The sequence below is a fragment of the Carcharodon carcharias genome, chromosome 17, assembly GCF_017639515.1.
Source record: "Carcharodon carcharias isolate sCarCar2 chromosome 17, sCarCar2.pri, whole genome shotgun sequence".
NCBI lineage: Eukaryota > Metazoa > Chordata > Chondrichthyes > Lamniformes > Lamnidae > Carcharodon > Carcharodon carcharias.
The window spans coordinates 69,915,068-69,936,107 of NC_054483.1; the positions used below are offsets into that span (position 1 = coordinate 69,915,068).

At 38.8% G+C, this 21,040-nt stretch overlaps 1 protein-coding gene across 2 annotated transcripts in view; it reads right to left on the bottom strand.

Moving 5' to 3' along the window:
* Nucleotides 1–781: 781 nt before the first annotated feature.
* Nucleotides 782–21,040, bottom strand: part of fhip2a (FHF complex subunit HOOK interacting protein 2) — a 72,795-nt gene continuing 52,536 nt past the window's right edge. For both annotated transcript variants that reach the window (XM_041209683.1, XM_041209684.1), the window contains 6 exons: nt 18,885–19,028; nt 17,603–17,693; nt 15,668–15,811; nt 7,277–7,417; nt 6,987–7,090; nt 782–4,771 (listed from right to left, as the gene is read on the bottom strand). In XM_041209683.1, coding sequence (XP_041065617.1) covers nt 4,666–4,771; nt 6,987–7,090; nt 7,277–7,417; nt 15,668–15,811; nt 17,603–17,693; nt 18,885–19,028 — 730 coding nt within the window. In that variant the 3' untranslated portion in view covers nt 782–4,665. The remainder of the gene's footprint in view (nt 4,772–6,986; nt 7,091–7,276; nt 7,418–15,667; nt 15,812–17,602; nt 17,694–18,884; nt 19,029–21,040) is intronic.

Genomic DNA, 21,040 nt, shown 5'->3' on the forward strand with positions numbered 1-21,040 from the left:
CTCTCATGTCTACAGAAAGTTGAGAATGAAAGGATCTTCTTCAGTATTTGAACACAGACATCTTCACACACTGGGCTACTCGTCTTCCCTTCAGGCCTTTGTAGAGAGTCCACCTCACAGGGTGTACAAGTCAAAACAAATCACAATTCTGCTAACCTTATGTAACCTTTTTAACAGCATGACCACAGCCAAGCCCACATGGACAAAACATCATAAGATGACCTCCATTGTAGCCTTTCCCTCACAGAAACCAACACAACCCTCTCTAAAAGTGTATGCAGAATGCTTTAATTCAAAGAATGAGGACAAAATGACAAGGCAATCTTTAAGCTTCTTCAGTATCTTTTTCTATCATTACTTATTATTTCAAATGAAAAAGTTTGTTTGGGCTCAGCACCATGTCGAAAGCAAAAGTTGTACACTTTCTGTGTGGTGCAAATGGCAGCAGGACATCAATTAACCTTCCCCCATTGTGAACCTGTAGTTAATAGCAGGATAATTTGCATAGACAACTGAATCACATTACAATTATTTTGGTGGTATGTTCTCTCCAGCACATGCACGCTAAAATTCTGCACCAACAGTAACTTATAGAAATGTTGGAAATTAAATTTGGCAATATGTTTTTAAACTATACTAAAGCAAAGTCGATGGATTCATTGCCATCTCAACTTAAAAACGTCAGTTTTACAGCTTACTCCTGAAAATGTGAAGTTATTTTTCTGCTAAAGATTCAAATGATCAAAAATTAAGAATATAAATGAATGACGGAAGAGTAGGCTGTTTATAGTTTTTTTTTATGAAGGAGGCTGTCACGAATGATCACATACTATACAAAATTTACAGTTAAATGTTTTGTTTGTTCATAATTCTTTGAACAAAAACCCCTGAAATTTCTAGGGGAGGAAAAATGGTGTAAAATCTACAGGAGATGGTACAAGACGAGATCAAATTTAATTATCAGGAGACAAATGATAATTGCACATCCCACAATAAATCCCACCTTCGCATACAGCAGGAAGTTGAGAGCAAGACAAATTCTTAAGGGTCACAAAATATGAAAAATCATAGACGCTTGTAAGCTAGTTTCAATTTAGACTGAAAGACTTGTTAATAACTAATTTATCCCTGGGGATTTATGTGCAAACAAGCAGTAAAACATGAAAATGAAGAGGTTTTCATCATTGCAATTTCTGTTAGCTATGACAATGTATACATAAAATCCACTTCATTACAAAGCAAAGATTTAATCAAAATGAAGGGCAACTGTCAAAGATGCAGTATAATGGCAATTCCTTAACCAAACAGTGATTTTACTGAAAAACGTATGGAGCAGCATGACACCAATAATATGACTACTGACTTGGTATAACAACTTATATTGATATAATCCCTTTAATGTAATAAAATGTCCACAGGTGCTTCGCAGGAATGTTATTAAAGCAAAATTACACACCATCCATATAGGGTAATATTAGGAGAGATGGCCAAAAGCTTGGTCAAAGAGGTAGGTTTTAAAAGGTGTCTTGAAGGAGAGGTAGAGAATCAGAGAGGGAATACCAGAGCTCAGTGCACAGGCAGCTGAAGATCCAGCCATCAGTGGTCGAACAATTAAGACCGAGGGTGCTTGTGAGGCCAGAATTAGATGAATGCTGATATTTTGGAGGTTTGAGAGACTGGAGGAGATTAGAGAGATGGTTGGGGGGGGAGGTGTGTGAGGCTATCAAGGGATTTAAAAACAAGGATGAGAATTTTAAAATTAAGGTGTTGTTTGATCAGGACCCAGTGTAGGTCAGCGAGCAAAGGGGTGATAAGTGAATGGGACTTCGTGCAAGTTAGAGGACGGGCAGCAGGTTTGGATGACCTCAAGTTTGGGTGTGTAGAATATGGAAGGTCAACCAGGTGTTAAAATAGTTAAGTCTAGAGATAACAAAGGCATGAATGAGGATTTCAGCAGCAGATGAGCTGGGGCAGGGGCGAAGTTAGGTGATGTTACGAAGATGAAACAGGCAGTCTTTGTGGTGCAGATATAACAAATATAACACTAAGGTTGCACATGGTTTGGCTTAAATCTCAGACTGTTGCCAGGGAGAGGGATGGAGTCAGTAGCTAGGGAACAGAGTTTGAAGCAGGGATTGAAGACAATGGCTTCAGTCTCCCTATATTTAACAGGAGGAAATTTCTGCTCATCCAGTAATGGATGTCAGATAAACAGTCTGATAATTTAGCAACAGTGGAGGAGTCGAGGGAGGTGGTGGTGAGTTAAAGTTGGGTGTTGTCAGCGTACATATGAAAGCTAAATGCTATGCTTTTGGATGACGTCACAGAGGGACAGTATGTAGATGAGAAATAGGAGGTCAAGGATAGATCCTTAGGGGGCACCAGAGATAATAGGGCTGGAGTAGGGAAAGAGGCCATCATATTGATACTATGCCTACGATTATATAGAAAGGAACAAGATGAATGCAGGCTCATGTGGCTGCATGACAGTGGAGAAGTGTTGGAGGAGATTGATGTGTTAACCATTTCACAAGCAGTAGACAGCTCGAGAAGAATGAGGAAGGCTAGTTTACCTTTATCACAGTCATAAAGGACGTAATTTGGGACTTTGTTAAGAGTTGTTTCAGTGTTGTGGCAAGGATGGAAATGTAATTGGAGGGATTCAAACATGGAGTTCTGGGAAAGGGACAACAACACATTCAAGGACTTTGGAGAAGAATGGGAGGTTGAAGGTGGTGCGGTAGTTTGAAAGAACGCCAGGGTCAATCTTATTAACTTTTTCTCCATGTTAATAATTCTGGTCATCTTCAAAAAGCTTACATGAACCTTTTTTCCCCGCTATGAAGCCAGCAATGACCTTGTTGTTTAGGTTGGCGGAGATATTGTACTTTTAAAACAGAAATATGATTAACTAACGGTCACTAAAAATGCAAGAGAATACCTGCTGTTAACCCAGCCCTGGATACAGCAAGAACCACAGTGACATGTGATTTAAAGATCACTTTTCTTATTGTGCCCAGTTCAAACAATAAATTTACACTGGAGGCCAACATGTATTAGGTCATCTGCAGTCAGTCATAAAGGTATGGCATATCAAAGTATGAGGGTGCTAAAAAAATTCCTTCAACAGGAAAATTCTAAATGTATTTTTAATGTAAATTAGGCAGATTATTAACCCATTTACCATATACAATGGTGACAGTAGAAGCAAGCACAGATCAATATATAAGACTTTCTTATATATGACAGAAGTGTTGCATATAAGCTGCATCTTAAGGTAATACAGCTTTTATATTGCACGCAAAAAAAGTGTTGCACTCTTCTGAACAAAAAAGGAAGACTCAGACATTAAATGTGATGAACTCTCAAAATATTTGGTTGGAACACACCAACTACATTACAAATAAGACTTATTTACAGAAACATAAATCAACACTTCAAGCACCTACTATAAACTAGTACTCCATGTTCAATAAAGCCCAATGCTGCTAACTATAAAAACAGCTTTTGTTGTTTAACGTTAACATTTTATAATTGAAATGAAAATAGAAAAGAAGGACCATTGGTAATATTTTAGCAAAAGTGTAAATACAGAACTTAATTTGGAATATATAATTTGTAACAAACATTAGTTATGAAGCATTTGTAAAGGTTTCATCATTAAATCATTGCACAACAACCCCACTTCATTTTAGGCATCCAATGTGAAACATATTGAACAATTTAGCTTTTTATAAGTATGCAGGTTATGGTGTTTTATAAATATCTATAGTTCTGTATTTTCTAGTTTAATAAAAAAAAAGTTGGTGATGGCTGTTTTAAATAGTTCATTAACACTGGGTTGTGGTTGTAAAGTTATATTGAAAATTTTGTAGTATTACAGCTTTGCTGAACACCAAGTACTTGTTAAGAGTGAACACTTAAAATGGAGCATTAACCATAAACCAAACATCACTTTTTTATGCAAGTATACAATACTTAAGCTTAGACTTGCATCCAAATATGGAGGCGATTCCCTGCTATGAGTATGAAGGCTCGGAAACAGACACTAAAGCCGTTGCCCATGTGGTTTTTGGCTTCTGGACTGTTTGAAAGTGTTGGGGAGGGGAAGAAAACAGAGCGACGAAAGATTAACATGACTTAATACCTAATGCTGCCCATTTCAAAGGCACAGAAACATACAATAATTTCAGATCAGCACCTCAGCTTTCGTTACTTAAATAATTCTCTGATTTGATAAAATACTGATTAATATCTCTGATATTGACCTTTGCCCAACTTATTCTCAAGTGTTGAGAATAATTTTTAAGAGAAGGATCATGATTTTAAGAGGGACCAGAAGTAGGAAAACTACTACTTCTCTCTGTAAAATACAACATGCACAACATTTTGAGACTTGTTATTTGAAAAACACCCTTCCAATATTAATGTCAATGAAAGTATTCATAGTCTTCTTGACATGTTTTCCCATCTTTACAGACAACTGCATTAGTTGCTCCACTTTTGCACGTATTTCCCTTTTTTCTATCCATATCCAAGACACTGACGCGCAGCATACTACAGTTAGCAGTCACAGCTGGCTTTGTTGTTCCAAACATTTCCATGAAGCTGACTTGTAAAACTGAAGTGCTGATGGGATGCTTCTGTGTGGAATCCAGCCAATAATTAGGGTGTGGTAGAAGCATGGAATTTAACAAAAGCTATTGCTGCTAATTCCTTACAGAACTCTTCCAATACAATTACACCTTCCAGCAACGTCATATGGTCAATGCTGTGTGGGGGAGAAAAGGTAAAAGAAATGAGTTTCAACTTTTTCTGAAAGTACATTTGTTCTGCTGATATTGTGAATGTTCATCATCCAATTCAACTTACAAAATTAAAGTTCCCAACATTTAAAAAAAATGAAATTTAACATTTATATATCTATCTACACCAATGAATTAAGTTCAATACAATGCATTCAATACAAGGAAATTATTATTCAAATACTGTCAGCAAAAGCAAACAACCTACAATGGATGATAAATGATTAAAAATCAGATCTTATTTGTATATCATAACCAAGTAAACTAGGACAAAGTTGAGGAAGACAAATAGTTTAGGCAGGTTGCAAAGGAAAGTGCTCAATTTATATTTACATTTCCTGTAAATCTTCAAAAAAAAGATACAATCTAATTGCTAAGAGGCAAAAAGGCAGCTACTAATCATTCAGGAATCTAATCCATGATCTACTTAAATCTACCTGGCTATGATTTCTCACTTTAGGACCAACCAGTGACATATAGCAAATGGCTCTCAAAATTTGCACTATGAATCTAAAACTTTTCCAATCAGAATCAAATTGCAAATCTGTTATTTCTCATTTGCCTTTGTTCTGGAACACTTCTGTGAGAATAGCAAGTGAGGGACATTTTCTGGGTAGGAGTGAAGTGGCTTTAAGCAGACAAGTGCAGTAACTTTTGTGAGAATAGTAAGCTGACTCTATGGTTGTACTGCCTTCTCACATTGTTCGGCTATAAGAAGCCAGACCTCTGCATACAGGAACCCAAACACATTGCAAGCATCTCATTAATTTCATTGTTTTCTGTGCTTCATCTACTGTAGGATAAGATAGCTTGCAATTAAAACCAAGTTTTGCTTCACCAATTGTTACTCTGGTCTTCATCCAGAAAGATTAAAGGGGTGCACATGCAAGGCAATGAATTTAGTCCAGGTCACAAGTTAATTTTATTGTTACCTTCCTGGATCATATTACCACACAAGTAGATAGATACTGAGGCAGTCGGAGGCAACTTCCATAAAAGGAAGGTGCACAGACTATCTAAGAAAAAAAGTGACATTTGCACTCAGGAAGATATCTGTAGCAGATCCATATTTGGAACATTCTTGAATGCTACTGTGCTACACACTAATTCAGACAGGTAGAGGAAGATTAGACAGTTGAACAGCTTGTAAAGGATAAAAGGCTTTCAGCAAAAATAAGGCTTGTACAAGCTAGATATAATAAAACTTGAGAATAATAGAGCAGAAAACTGAGAATAATACAGCTGAAAACTGAAAAAAATAAGGTACAGGAAGTGTTGATAAATTATCACATAAGATACTTGCTAAATTTAAAGTACGTGGTATTAACGGGAATAGAGAGATGATTGATGCTTTTGAGATTGGTACGATGTGCACAGTGGCATGGCCTGGAGGTCTGTGCTGAGGACTCTTTAATTTTCCACTTATTTAAATGATTTCGACCAAGGCACAAGAGAAATGATACTGAATTAGGAGGCAAGGCAAATTGAGAGGAAAGATTGGATAATTGTGGGAAAACACAAAATGTGACAGCATTTCAAAAAGCAATTAATTGGATGTAAAATGTTTTAAGATTTTTTTTAAAAATGAGCTTTTTTACTGAAACAAAGAAGGTTGGAGATCTAACTGAAGCTGTCAAAATCATAAAAGTTCTCAAGAGGGTAAAGTACTGGTGAATTGGTAACAAGGAAGCATAAAAGTGGGGATTATCATGGAATAATGAAGGTGACCACTAAGAACTATTTTCACAGGGGATTATTAGAGCATGGAATGCTTTATTACAAATGCCCATTGACTAGCGTGTCACTTAAAAGGGATTGGTTAAGTGCTGAAAAATGAATATAAAAGGGTACTAAGAAATAGTAAGGAAATCCGATTAGAGTTGATACCCGCAGTTTAAGAACTAGCTGTGGCACCAAATGTCCTCCTTTGCAGTAAATTCTGCAGGCATCAATGCATTTTTCTATATATTTTTTAAACAGCAGAACTTATGGAACTTATATGTGCTTCCTGAGGTTGGAATGACCCAAAGAAGGGGGCAGAGATGAGAAAGAAAATGCCATTTAGGGGGTTCTGTTGCAACATCTTGGATTTAGGCATTTACCATATTCTCACTTAAAGTAACATGCACAATATCAATATTATGAAAGAGAAATGAGAAAAAGTGATTAATCTGAACTTACATAGGTCCATCTGGCTCAAAACCCAGCAAACGTTTTCGGATTAGCAAAAGCTTTGGTGTGAAGTCTGGGATACGTTGTATTCTCAACATTAAATCTCCAACCACCTAGAAATTCATTAGCAAGAATTTAGTGTAATATCCTTCATGCTTCTACAGTTCATTTAAAAGTCAGTTTGCATTAACAGTAAAAACTAGCATCCATTAGAAATTAAAATAAATTTTATTTTTTACTAAATGTGCATAATTTTCACATCTAACAATATAAATAACCTAAGTGTGTTATGCACTTACCCTTACAATAACGGAAAACAAAGACCGGCAGTTAGGAGCCAGATTAATGTAAGGATCCAGTAAGTATTCATGTAAGTGGGGATGGGGAAATAAAGATAACTTTGACAGAACAGATGTCACTTGCAAATTCACATCATATGGCTGGAAAAGGAGAAAAAGTTCCAAATAATTAGCATTTGTATATAAAAGTAACGAGAGACAGATCATTTCAAATAGCCTGTAAGTTCTGATACAAGGCGGCAATAGAAAGAACATGCATTGATTATGGCTTCCTTACTAAATGAAAAACCCTGCACAAAGATAAATCACGTTATGCATTACCATTATCCTTTCAGTGCTACCCCAAATACTAGCTTGAAAGCTGTTTTGTTTACACTTTGCAGAATTCAGAAAATAATGCCATTATTGTAATCATGACCCAAGTAACTTAAGGTTATAATCACGTCACCAAAAATTAAGTGTTCTAACTGGCTGATCTCATTATAGTTTCTAATGGTTTTTATGTGCATCACAGAATTGCTTTGAAGAATAGTATTATTAGCAATACTTGTGTAACCTCAAAGTAGCAATAAGGTTCCACACCAGCGTTTTTGAGATGTCATCCTTTATCCTCATCCGAGGATTCCACCACCCCCATCGTGGTTGTCAGGACCCTTGACTGTGTCTGCCACATTTCCCACACTTCTGCTCTCATCCCTTTCCCTCCTCCTCAGAACCAGATGGGGTTCCTCTTGTCCTCACCCTCCACTCCACTAGTCTCCATATTCAACAGATCAATTTCTGCATCTCCAGCGTGATGCAACCACCAAACACATCTTCCCCTCCCCTTTCAGTATTTCAAAGGAACTGTTCCATCCACGATACCTGAGTCCACTCCTCAGTCATCCCCAACACCCTGTCCACTTCCCACAGCACCTCTCCATGCAAGTGCAGGAGATGTAACACCTGCCCTTTTACCTCCTCTCTGCTCACCATCCAAGGCCCCAAATATTACTTCCAGGTGAAGCAGCAATTTAGGTGTACCTCTTTCAATTTAGTGTATTGTATTTGCTGCTCACAATATGCTCTCCTCTACATTAGGGAGACCAAATGCAGACTGAGTGACCACTTTGTGGAACACCTCGTTCAGTCCGCAAGCATGAACCTGAGCTTCCAGTGGCCTGCCATTTTAATTCTCCATCTTGCTCTCACACTGACATCCCTATCCTTGGCCTGCTGCACTGTTCCTACGAAGATCAAAGCAAGCTTGAGGAACAGCACCTCATCTTTCAATTCGGTAATTTACAGCCTTTCGAACTCAACACTGAGTTCAACGATTTCAGATCATAATCTGTTTCCTTTTCTTTGCATTGTTCGTATTTCTCTTTTTTATTTTCACTTTCACACAGTAGCTCTAGGCACATCTTTTGTTTCTTTTCTTGCCCCATCAGCATTCCTTTTGGCACTGGAATGCCGACTCTTCTGTCACTCAATGTTGCTTATCTTCCACTCTATCACAGACCTTCCCTTCCTTCTTGTCCCATCCACCCCTTGCTCAAAATCTAATAGATCTCTTCATTCCAATTCTCTTTTTTCCAGTCCTGATGAAAGGTCCTTGATCTGAAACATTAATCCTGTTTCTTTCTCCACAGATGCAGCCTCACCTGCTGAGTGTTTCCAAAATTTAATTTTATTCCAGATTTCCAACATCCGCATAATTCTATTTTTCTAACAGTTATAAAGTTATCCGGTTTTTGAAATGAAAAGTTGCACTGATTCTGTATTTAGATGTTGAAGACTATTATCATCAGTAACACAAGAGAACTTTGCACTCCACCTCAATTGCATCAGACTTGATGCTGTCACTAGGTACAAAGTATGCCACTTCCAGAACTAAAGTATTCAAATAGAAAAGAACTGACAGACGCAAATGGAAACATTTCATAATCCTCCCAAGATTTCACTTGCCTTATGAAGGACAACACCAACATTGTGTCAAACAGGATTGGCCAAATAACTGTTATATCCTCAAGCTAAAAAATACTGTCACAGTTCTAGGATTTATTGCAGTTAATAGGCACATCATTATTCTTCCATTAATGACTTAGAGGGAGAGATAGAATGTAATGTGTCCAAGTTTGCTGACAATACAGTTAAGTCTTCACTATAAGTCACTAAGTCATTTTGCGACAACATTGTTTACCCTTTAGGACCTTTTTTCAATTTGTGTGTCCAAATTTGATTTTATGTTGTCTGCACTCTGGCTCTGACCCCCTGTGATGAACAGCTGCTCTGATGTCAGAGCTGCCACAGTCACTAGAAGCCGAGGTTGGGCGAGAGACAAAGGCCCGAGATCCTGGGAGCAGGAGCGCAGGACAAGGACAGGAAGCTGCCAGCCACCGAACTGAGATTAACCCGGGTGTTGGGAAGGGAAGGGGAGGGGAGCTGGGGGCAGGGAGCGCTCCCCCCTACCCCTTACCCCCCCATCCCACCCCCAAAACCTCTCTCCATCCAAGTCCCCTCAGCCTCCTCGAATAGCCCTGCCAGCTCCTTCTGCAGCCCTGCTGGCTCCATTGCCAGTTTCTTCCACAGCACCTTGTGGGACAGGGACTCAGCCCCTGAAAACTGTCAGGGAGGTATCCAGGACAGAGAGAGACAGAGAGGGATAGGAGAGTGAGAGAGCATGTGGGAAAGGGGAGAAAGAGAGTGGGAAAGGAGGAGAGAGAGTAGGAAAGAAGTAGGGTGATACTAAATTTTGCTTTTAAAAGCTAGCATCTGGTAGGAGGGAGTTAGAAGAATGAAAGGAAAAAGAGGGAGGCAGAGTGGGAAAGAATAGAGAGAAAAGAAGAGAGACAGTGGGAAAGGAGAGAAAGATAGCGTGGGAAAGGAGGGAAAGAGAGAGAGTGGGAAAGGAGAGAGGGAGAGTGGGAAAGGAGAGAGAGGGGGAGAGTTGGAAACGAGAGGGAGAGAGTTGGAAACGAGAAAGAGAGAGAGTTGGAAACGAGAGGGGGAGAGAGAGAGACAGAATGAAAAAGGAAAGCAAGTAAAAAGTTGAGCTGAGTTTCAGGAGTGCTGTGGGTGACTCAAGAAGCTGTGCTGCTCAGGGCTTGTTTGGGTGATTTAGTATTTCAGTATCCAATTTCAATGTATATAGTACTGAGTTACATTCAGTGATTTACTTTATTTTGCAAGTTATTCCAGCTGGGAATACACAGTGCTACACATATACAGTACAGTACTTCAACATGTATGGTAGTTTTTCTGGGCAAGAAATATCTGAAGGAGTCTAACTTTGGCTTTAACAATGATTCTTATGGGAACCTATGATTCACAAAGTTATTTCACCTAAAGTCGCCATTTTGAGGAATGCAACCATAAACATATAGTGAGGACTTACTGTACAACCCTAGGTGGGATAGTAAGCTGTGAGGAGGAAGCAAAGAGCCTGCAAAGGGATATAGATAGGGTAGTGAGTGGGCAAGAAGGTGGCAGATGCAGTACAATATGGGGAAATGGTAGGAAGAATAAAAAAGCAGGAGGGGAGATTTGATAGTGCTGTTGGGAGGGTTTAGATTGGCAGGGGCATGGGAATCTGAGGGGAAATTCAGAGTGGAGAGGATAAAAACAGGCAGTGGGAAGTAGAGAAGTATTATAGAGAAGATATATCAGATAGTAGTGTCAAGGTTAATAGAATATTCGGAGTGATTGATAGGATTAGAGAAGGCGATTGTAAGTCACTAGGTGGGGTCAGAGTAAGGGGGAAAGTAAAAAGCCTAAATCAGCCTTAATGTGCATGCATGTGAATGCACAGTGTGTGTTGAATAAGACTGCTGAACTACAGGCACAGGATGATAATTATGATATCTTTACTACAACAGAGACCTGGCCCAAAGAAGGGCAGGACTCTGTTAAATATTCATGGGTACAAGGATGTGAAGGTTTTGGAGAGACAGGAAAGAAAGAAAAGTTGTGGGTGGGGGGGTGCGTGCGGTGGTGAGTGGCAGTATTGATTAAAGATGGTATTACAGTACTGGAGATAGAGGATGTACTAGAGAGGTCAAGAATTGAATCTCTCTGACTAGATGTAAGGAATGAAAAAGGTGCAATAACATTGATCGGTGTAGGATATAGACCACCAACTAGTGGAAGGGACACAGAGACACAAATTTGCAAAGAAATTACAGAGAGGTGCATAATTATAATGGAAGGCTTTAATTATTCTAATATAGGCTGGGATAGGAATAGTCCAAAGGGACAAGAAGGGTAAGAGTTCCTGAAATGTGTTCAAAATAATTTTTAGCAGCAGTGTTTCCAGTCCAACGAGAAGTCAGGCACTGTTGGACCTGGTTCCGGGGAATGAGTTGGCCCAAGTGGATCAAATGTCTGTGGGAGGGCATTTAGGGGACAACGACCATTGTATCATAAGGTTTAGATTGGCTATGGAAAAGGACAAGGAATAATCCAGAGCAGGGATAGTTAATTGGGCGTAAGCCACCTTTGATGGGATGAGAATGCACCTGAGTTGAGCAAGTTGGAATCAAATGTTGGCAGAAAAGACGATGGCTGAACAATGGGCCATCTTCAAAGAATCGGTACTGGAGGCAATGTCAAGGTATATTCCCTTGAAGGGCAAAGGTAGGACAAATAAAGCCAGAGCGCCCTGGATGATGAGAGAGATAGAAATGAAGATATCAGATAGAAAATAAAGTGGAGAATCAGGCTGAATACAAAAGGACCAAAGATGAAGTGAAAAAACTAATAAGCAGGGAGAGAACATGAAAAGAGACTGGCAGCTAACATGAAATGGAATCCCAAGGTCTTCCATAAGCATATAAATAATAGGGTGGTACAAGAAAGAATGGGGCCGATTAGGGATACAAAAGGGGGCTTGCACATGGAGGCTGGAGAAATAGCGGAGGTATTAAATGAGTACTTTGCATCTGTCTTCACAAAAAAAGATGCTACCCAGGCTGAGATGAGAGAGGAGGTAACAAAAACAAAAATAGCTGGAAAAACTCAGCAGGTCTGACAGCATCTGTGGAGAGGAAGACAGAGTTAACGTTTCGAATCCGTATGACTCTTCATCAGAACTGGGTTCAGATGAAGAGTCATACGGATTCGAAACATTAACTCTGTCTTCCTCTCCACAGATGCTGTCAGACCTGCTGAGTTTTTCCAGCTATTTTTGTTTTTGTTTCAGATTTTCAGCATCCACAGTATTTTGCTTTTATGAGAGATGAGGTAACTGGTACACCAGAAGAATTTACAATTGAGCCGAGGATGTTACAAAGGCTATCTTTATTTGAAGTATCAAGGTACCAGGACAGGATGAGATACATCCAAGGGTACTGAGGGAAGTGAGTGCGGAAATTGCAGAGACATTACTGCTAATATTCCAGTCTTCCTTAGAAGCAGAGGTGGTGCTAGTAGGAGTGCAAGGATAAAGCCAGCACTACAGACCGATCAGTTTGACTTCATTGGTAGGGAAACTTCTGGAAACTATAGTTTGGGTCAAAATCAATAGTCACTTAGACAAGTGCAGGATAGCTAGTATGGATTCATTAAGGGAAGATCATGTTTAACCAAGTTACTGAAATTTTTTGAGGAGGTAACAAAGAAGGTTGATAAAGGCAACGCTGTTGATGTGGTGTATATAGATTTACAAAAAGCATTTGATACAGTGCCATACAACAGACTTGTGAGCAAAATTCTAGCTCATGGAATAAAAGGAAAAGTTGGCACCTGGGATAAGAAACTGGCTGAGTGACAGGAAACAGAGAGTAGTGATAAATGGTTGTTTTTCAGATTGGAGAAAGGCTTGTAGTGGAGTTCCCCAGGGGCAGTGTTGGGAGTCTTACTCTTCCTGAAATATATTAATGACCTAGACTGTGGTGTTCAGGGTATGATTTCAAAATTTGCATATGATACAAAGATTGGAAATTTTGTCAACTGCGATGAGGAAAGTCTTGAACTTCAAAAGGGCACAGACATGTTGGTGGACTGGGCAGACAAGTGGCATATGAAGTTCAATACAGAGAAGTGTGAGGTGATTAATTTTGGCAGAAAATGGTGAGACGGTATAAAGAGAGAAACTCTAAAGGAGGTGCAGGAACAGAGGGACTTCAGTGCATATGTACGTAAGTCATTGAAGATGGCAGGGCATGTTGAGAGCAGTTAATAAAGCATATAGTATTTTAGGCTTTATTAATAAGGGATTGAATACAAGAGCAAGGAGGTCATGTTGAACTTGTATGAGACACTAGTTAGGCCTCATCTGGAGTACAGCATCCAGTTCTGGGTGCCATAGTTGAGGAAGGATGCGAAGGCATTGGAGAGAGTACAGAGGAGATTCACAAGAATGATTCCCAGGATGAAGAACTGTAGATATGAGGATAGACGGGAGGGGTTGGGATTCTTTTCCTTGGAGAGAAAGGAAGGTTAAGAGGAGACTTGATAGAGATATTCAAGATCCTGAGGTGTATGGATAAGGTAAAATAGTGAGAAACTGTTCCCACTCAAGATAACATCAAGAACTAGAGGAAGCAGATTCAAAATAATTGGGAAAAGGAGTAAAAGTGATGTGAGGAAAAAGTTTTTCACCCAGAGGGTGATTGAAGTGTGGAGCGAACTTCCTGAGAGGGCAGTGGAGGCAGGTTTGATCGAGGTATTCAAAAGGGAATTGGATTGCTCTCTGAAAAGAATGTGCAAGGTTACAGAGACAAAGCAGGGGAGTGGAACTAGGTATAAAGCTCTTTCAGAGAGCCAGTGCAGACTGGATGGGCCAAATGGCCTCCTTCTGCACTGTAAAGATTTTGTGGTTCTGAGAATATATTTTAAAAGTTGAGAGACTTGGATTCAAAGAGGGATTTCACTGTACATGAATCATGGAATGTTAAGTACAGCAAACAATTCGGAAGTCAATAGGTACGTTACCATTTATCGCAAGGGAGTTGGGAGTATAAGAGTAAGGAAATCTTGCTGCAATTATATAAAGCTTTGGTGTGGCCACGTGGAGTATGGCGTACAGTTTTGGTGTCCTTAGCTAAGGAAGGATATACTTGCCATAGAGGGCAAAGGTTTACTAGATTGATTCCTATGATTCAAGAGTTGTCCTATAAGAGACTGAATAAGATGGGCCTATATCCTTTGGAGTTTAGAAGAATGAGATGTGTTTTTCAGCATGTTCTGGAATTTTACTTGTAGCTGGTGTACTTGGTTACCACCTTTGTCCCTTCCAATATGGCGTACTTGGCCAGTTTCCTGGGCAGCAGCAGGTGCACGGCGGTCTGGATCTCCCAGGAGCAGATGGTGCTGCGCTTGTTGTAATGGGCCAGGCGGGACATCTCATCCGTGATGCGCTTGAAAATATCATTCACAAATGAGCTCATGATGCTCATGGCCTTGGAGGTGGTGCCGGTGTCGGGGTGAACCTGCTTCATCACTTTGTAGATGTAGATGGAGTAACTCTCCTTCCACGACCTTTGGTGCTTTTTGCTGCCCCATGCTGCCGGTTTCTTTAAGGCTTTCTTGGCTCCCTTCTTGGGAGCTGGTTTCTTCTCATCAATCATCTTCAATTTCGGACTGATTTCATTAAAACATACAAAATCTTAAATTGCTTGACATGCAGATGCTGAGAGGCTGTTTCCCCTGGCTGGAAAGCTTAAAACTAGGGTACACAGTTTTCAGACAAAGGTTGGCCATTTCAGGCTGAGATGAGAGAAATGCTTTTTCTTTACAGTTCCAACACTAGCCTCTACCAAACAAAGTGGAAAATTGCTTAGGTATGTCCTATCCACAAAAACAATAAGGTAAGAAATTTCTTCACTCAAACGGATGTCAATCTGAGGAGTCTCTACCCCAGAGGGCTGTGGATCTTAGTCATTGTGAATATACAAGATTGATGTAGATTTTGGTCACTAAAGGAATCAAGGGATATGAGGATGGGGCGGAAACATAGAGTTGAAGGGGACTGTCAGCTATGATCTTACTGAATGGTGCAGCAGGCTTATGGGATCCTATGGTCTACTCCTGCTCCTGTTTCTTACGTTCATTTGTGTATTCCCATTTTTATTTAACATTCAACAGAAATAAGTTCATGTTAAAAACACAAATCATGCAGCCTTAAACTACTTTCTGAGCACATCACCGAGCATTTAATTGTGCAGTATTAAAAACTTTATACTGTAATTTTGACTTTAATTTAGTGCATAAACGAATGATTGACCACTTTACATATCTGGATCAGTTTCTCCAATTTAACAGTAAGACCCTAGCAAGGTAAAACCATTGCAGTGATCGCCTGTCATCTTCATTTCTTATCCAACAGGTCAAATACATTTCCTGAACAACCCAAAAATTGTCTTGCTTTTTTCTCCGTATTGCATGAAAATAGTTTCAACAGCTTCACAGTACCTGATCAAGGATTCTGCCCATTCGATCAAACAGAACTTTTAGAAAATGTCCCTCAAAGAAAGGAGATTCCAGATTGCATTTCTCCAAAGGTTTAGGTATCGCTGGCCAGTCCCACCTCATACAGTTACCACAACAATCTCGGAACTGTCAATAAAATAAGCATTAATTAACTCAAGCATGTAAAACAACTTCACCAACAGATAGCTCTCTTTCAGTAGGTGGAAGAAATTACACTATTGGTGCATCTTACACATAGTATTAGACCACTTTGAAACAATCAGTACCCAATGAATTCAAGCTCAAGGAATTTTTGAATTTGCGATTTTACCATTGAAAATTTATAAAGCATAAATAAACAAACCACGCCAAAGCCAAACATTATAATGAAAATCTCTATAGTATTTGTTCATATTTATTGTCTGTGTGTAAAAATTTCTTAGGAATAATTTATTTTCCATTCATGAGAGAACATGGGGAATTATTGTTTGTTGGGTTAAGAACATAAGAAATAGGAGCAGGGCCTGTTGAGCCTGCTTTGCCATTCAATATGACCATGGCTGATCTTAGGCTTCAAATCCACTTTCCTACCTGTTCCCATATTCCTCCATTCCCTGAAAGACCAAAATTCAGCCTATCCCAACCTTAAATATATTCAATGATGTCACATCCACAACCCTCTAGGATAGAGGATTCCAAAGATTCACAACCCTTTGGGTGAAGAAATTTCTCCTCACCTCAGTCCTAAACGATTGATCTCTTATCCCGAAACTGTGCCCATAGTCTTGATTCCCCAGCCAGAGAACAATATCCTCTTAGTCTCTAGCCTGTCAAGCTCCTTTGTAATCTTGAATGTTCCACTGAGATCACCTCTCATTCTTCTAAACTCCAGAGAATATAAATTCAATTTACTCAGCCTCTCATCATAGGACAACCCTCTCATCCTAGGACAACCCTCTCATCCCAAGGTCCAAACAAAGAGATTTAGGCAAAGGCTCAGAAGGCTGTATCTTTAAAAAGATATAATTAGGAATAAGTTATTTTACACAGATTATGAGCAGGAGTGCCTTTAAAGCTTTCCTTAAAACCTTCTGTTATTTGTATGCACCTTTTTGGTTTGGGCCCCATTCGTTTTAGCTATATTAAAGACGTAAAAGCATAAATTATCACAGTCATCATACCACATGATGAGATTGAATCCACCATTCATTACAAGAAAGGATAGATTTAGATTTTTAGCAGGCTTTGATCCTGGAGAAGATGAGGCAAAGCAGAAGGGTTCCAGAATATGAGGTTAATCGATGTGCTGAGGAATGGAAATACTTGAGTTTAGTGGGGACAAGTGATGGGAGTAGGGCTTAGAAAAGGTTGGGATGATGCAGGATGAACATATTGGTTAACCTGAATCTGAAAGTTCAGATTAGAATTTAATCAGTGACATGGACAAAGTGGAGACTGAGACAGGTAATATTTTAAAGAATGACGTAGGTAATCTTAGTAATGGAAAACACAGATGAGTGGACACACAGTTCATGATATAGTGTTTATGTACCATAAGGTTCAGCATGAGGAAGCAGCCAGAAAGGAGGATGGAATCTCAGGATGCGTTTCAGTGAGCCAACACAGACACAATGAACCAAATAGCCTCCTTCTATGCTGCAAAATGCTGATTTAAATCTCAATGTGGAAACCAAACAGAACAGCCTTGATCATGGTAAAGTTAAACTGCAGTAAGTTCTGGTTCATCCACTACTAGATATCAGATATTGATAGGGCAAGAGCGAGAGGCATGGAATCAAAGCAGACGCACAAAACTGGGTGCCGTTAGAATACAGATGGATGCTGACCCCATGAACTAAGTATGATGAAGGACTGTTTGACAAAGGTGCATTTTTTTAAGCTTTCACCTTTGCAGTTTAATAATCTTACTTGCCTTACCTGCCTATGTGCATCTCTGAGGTAGGTATCGTATCCTGTGCCTTCTACATAGTAAGATGATTTTGCTTCATCAGGAACAAGACATAGGAAACTAAAATATTAGAGGAATTTAGAACAGAAAAGTCAATTACTTTACAGTATGCAATCAAACCATTTTACTGTTAACTATAATTCATTGTAAAATCTTGTATTTTAATACTACTGCAATGTACCTCCAATAAGTTTTTATAATATAGAAACTATATATATAATATATATTATATTTGGCAAGATTATACTTCGATCTTTGATCAGATTTCTTAGAACTTATATTATCAAGACACCATCTGAGTATTCAGGTGGACATAAAATATTCCACGACACCAACTAAAGGATACAATGCTAATTCTCAAGTGTCCTGGACAACGTTAATCCCTGAACATCACAAACTGCTTATGTGATCATTAATATCATGTTTGTGTGACATCTTGCTGTCTGCAAATCAGCTGCTTCCTTTCCACAGTAGTAAGTACACTTCAATTAAGAAGTATTTTGGAACGTCCTGAGGTCATGAAAGGAGCTACACAAATGCTTTATTTCTTCATAAACTCATTGAATAACAAAATTAGTGTTGATCTCCAATTTAAAGTCAAGCCATAATTACAATATTATTGTTTGAATGTGCCCTCAGGTACCCACCATTATTGCTAACAGGCCTGTGACTACTGGTGGCAGTTGTGAGTAATCTGATTTCAGAAATTATTTTATTATGAGCATCACATATGAACATTGTGCATTAATAAAGTATTATGGCTTAAGTGCATTCTTCTCCTATCCCATAAGTTCCAAGTGGGAATTTAATATTGTTAATGGAAACAGTATAAACACAGTTTCTGTGAAAACTTGCTCAAATTCTTTAAGGAGACTTCAACAGAGATTTCCTATGTTAGCTATCCAATTAAATTGCTACATTAAAAAAGATAACAACTCCAGTATTACATCAAATTGCATAGGATCTATGGCACTGAAACAGGCCATTCAGCCCAGTGTTTATGCTCCGCTCTTCCCCTTAAAATGCATCCATACTATTCGCTTCAATCACTCCCTGATAGCAGTTCCACATTCTTACCACTCTTTCGTGAAAAAGTTTCTTTTGAATTCCCTATTGGATTTCTTGGTAACTATCTTATATTGATGGCCTCTAGTTACGCTGTTCCCCACAAGCATATTAAGTGTTACATTTAGCGTGGAGAAGTTTGGAAGTTTGGCGTGAAGAAGTGGAGAAATTAATCGTTGAACATACCTATTAACAATTTTATGAACTTCTGTTTTCCCATCACATTTTGTGTGGTCTGGTGTTGGAGGTGGGGAAGCAGTCAGCCAATTGGATCCCAGAAGTCTGTTATCAGGTGACAAATCAGTGAAAAGTGGATCTTCCTCCAAGTCTCTGAAACAAGGAATACAGAATAAGTAGGAAACTTTATTCAAAAATATACTGTCTATAAAATATAATAGTACATTCCATTGCAAAAAAACAATGCTCAACATTGCCATTAAGATTTTACCAAAGCATAGTAATGGGTGTGTGAAATTTGCCTGCTTAGTTCACTTCAACTGAAAACACCCAGCCATACTATTATAGACTGTATCCTTTCAAATGTGGGTTTATTTTTATGAGAGCCTGGTCAGGTACCCACCATTATTGCTAACAGGCCTGTGACTACTCGTGGCAGTAGTGGGAGTAATCTGATTTCAGAAATTATTTTATTACAAGCATCACATGAAATGAACATTGTGCACTATTAAAACATTTTGGCTTAAGTGCATTATTTTTCTATCCCGTGTTGATGCCAATGTGGTAATAACATGGTTACTGAGAGACTAAGTGTATACTTGGCCATTTAACCCTGAGAGCCAGAAAGTCTGTCTCTGTCTGGTGACCGTATCAATCTGGTGTAAAATAGCTTTGGGCTGTCTCAACTCAGTCAGCAGAGGCCCGCAGCAGTCTCCCTGCTGAGATGCTAATGTTTATTTTGCATTATGCACAAGGTGGAAAATAACACATTTTAGTAATGTTTAGATGTTGGGTTAGAAGACTGGGTTTTCTGTGATACTGTGCATGAATGAATAGTTCATCGACATTTACTGTCAAAGTCCCCAAATGAAGAACCAGTTAGCTTGGGGGGAAATCTGAAGAAGTAAATGGAATCACACCCCAGTATGAACTATTTGCTTCAAGTAAGGCATCAAGGAGACAATTAGGAGGAGCAAAAGGAGGTGAAGAAAGTTAGACAAACAAAATTTAAAAGGTTTGAAGTTAAACTATATGGTACTATTTAAAATGATCCTCAAGTAAACTGCAGTTTATTTTTAAAATTAGGAAAATCTGAATATTGGCTAATTTTCTCAGATATCTGTATTTGAATGGCAATCTTGGGCACTTTACACAAAGCAAACCCATTCAGCTCTGTAGATGAGATAACTTTGCAGAGTGCTGCTGACCTGATGGGACCACTGAGGACTTTATTCCCTACCTGTTTTAAAGCATATAAACAATCTGATTAAATGTATGATAGGGTTTGTCAATTTTCAATGTGTGTGATGCCAAATGCTGACAGAACTTTGTGGCAATTTCTGTTTTATTTCAGATTTCCAGTATTTTCAGCTTCCCCTTTTTAATCTTTAATGTCTCAGTTTATGACTTGCTGAAAATCCAGTTTCAAAAACTTGTTCAAAGAAAAAATTCCACCTAAGTCTTAGATGAATGGTAGGAGCCAGGAAGAAGAAAATTAAGATTCCAAAATTTCTAAAAACAGTAGAGAAAATTAATAGAACAGAAAGAAATAAGAATGGCAGTGAAGAGGGGAGTGTTAAAATTTTATTTTAAGAATCATTATGTTTATTTCCCCAATGATTGAGTGAGTTTAACCAGCAAGTAGCTAATTCATATATATCAGAAAGCCCCCCAAGGTTGATCCTCAACTCGTGTCGAGTTGGCTAACCTCAGCTGGGATGGAGGTGGAAGAATTAGAAGCAGTCTACTGAGGTTTCTACTCCAGATTGCTAACCAGTGAACTTTGCTGAAAAGTGCAAATATCTGGAATCCCGAGATCTTCTGTGGCACCTTCCCAGGTGCAGATATCCCTTCACTATTCACTATCATATATGAATAAAGATCGCTTGATTGAAGTTCTCTCAGGTATCTATGAAGCTTACTCAAGGAAAAAAAATCATTGGTTCAAAGTTAGGAGATATTATGATTTAAGTGTTCAAAATGTTTTAGTTATATAGGATCAATGCTGCCATAGTAATAGTATTCCTGACAGTGAAGTAACTTGATTTTTGCAATATTAGTGTTTAGTGCAAATAGTAGTTTGTAAAACTTAGGTGTTTAAACTGTGATCCCCTGGCATTATGGAGTCTGTGAACTAGTCAGGTTTCTGTATTTGTTGACTAGCT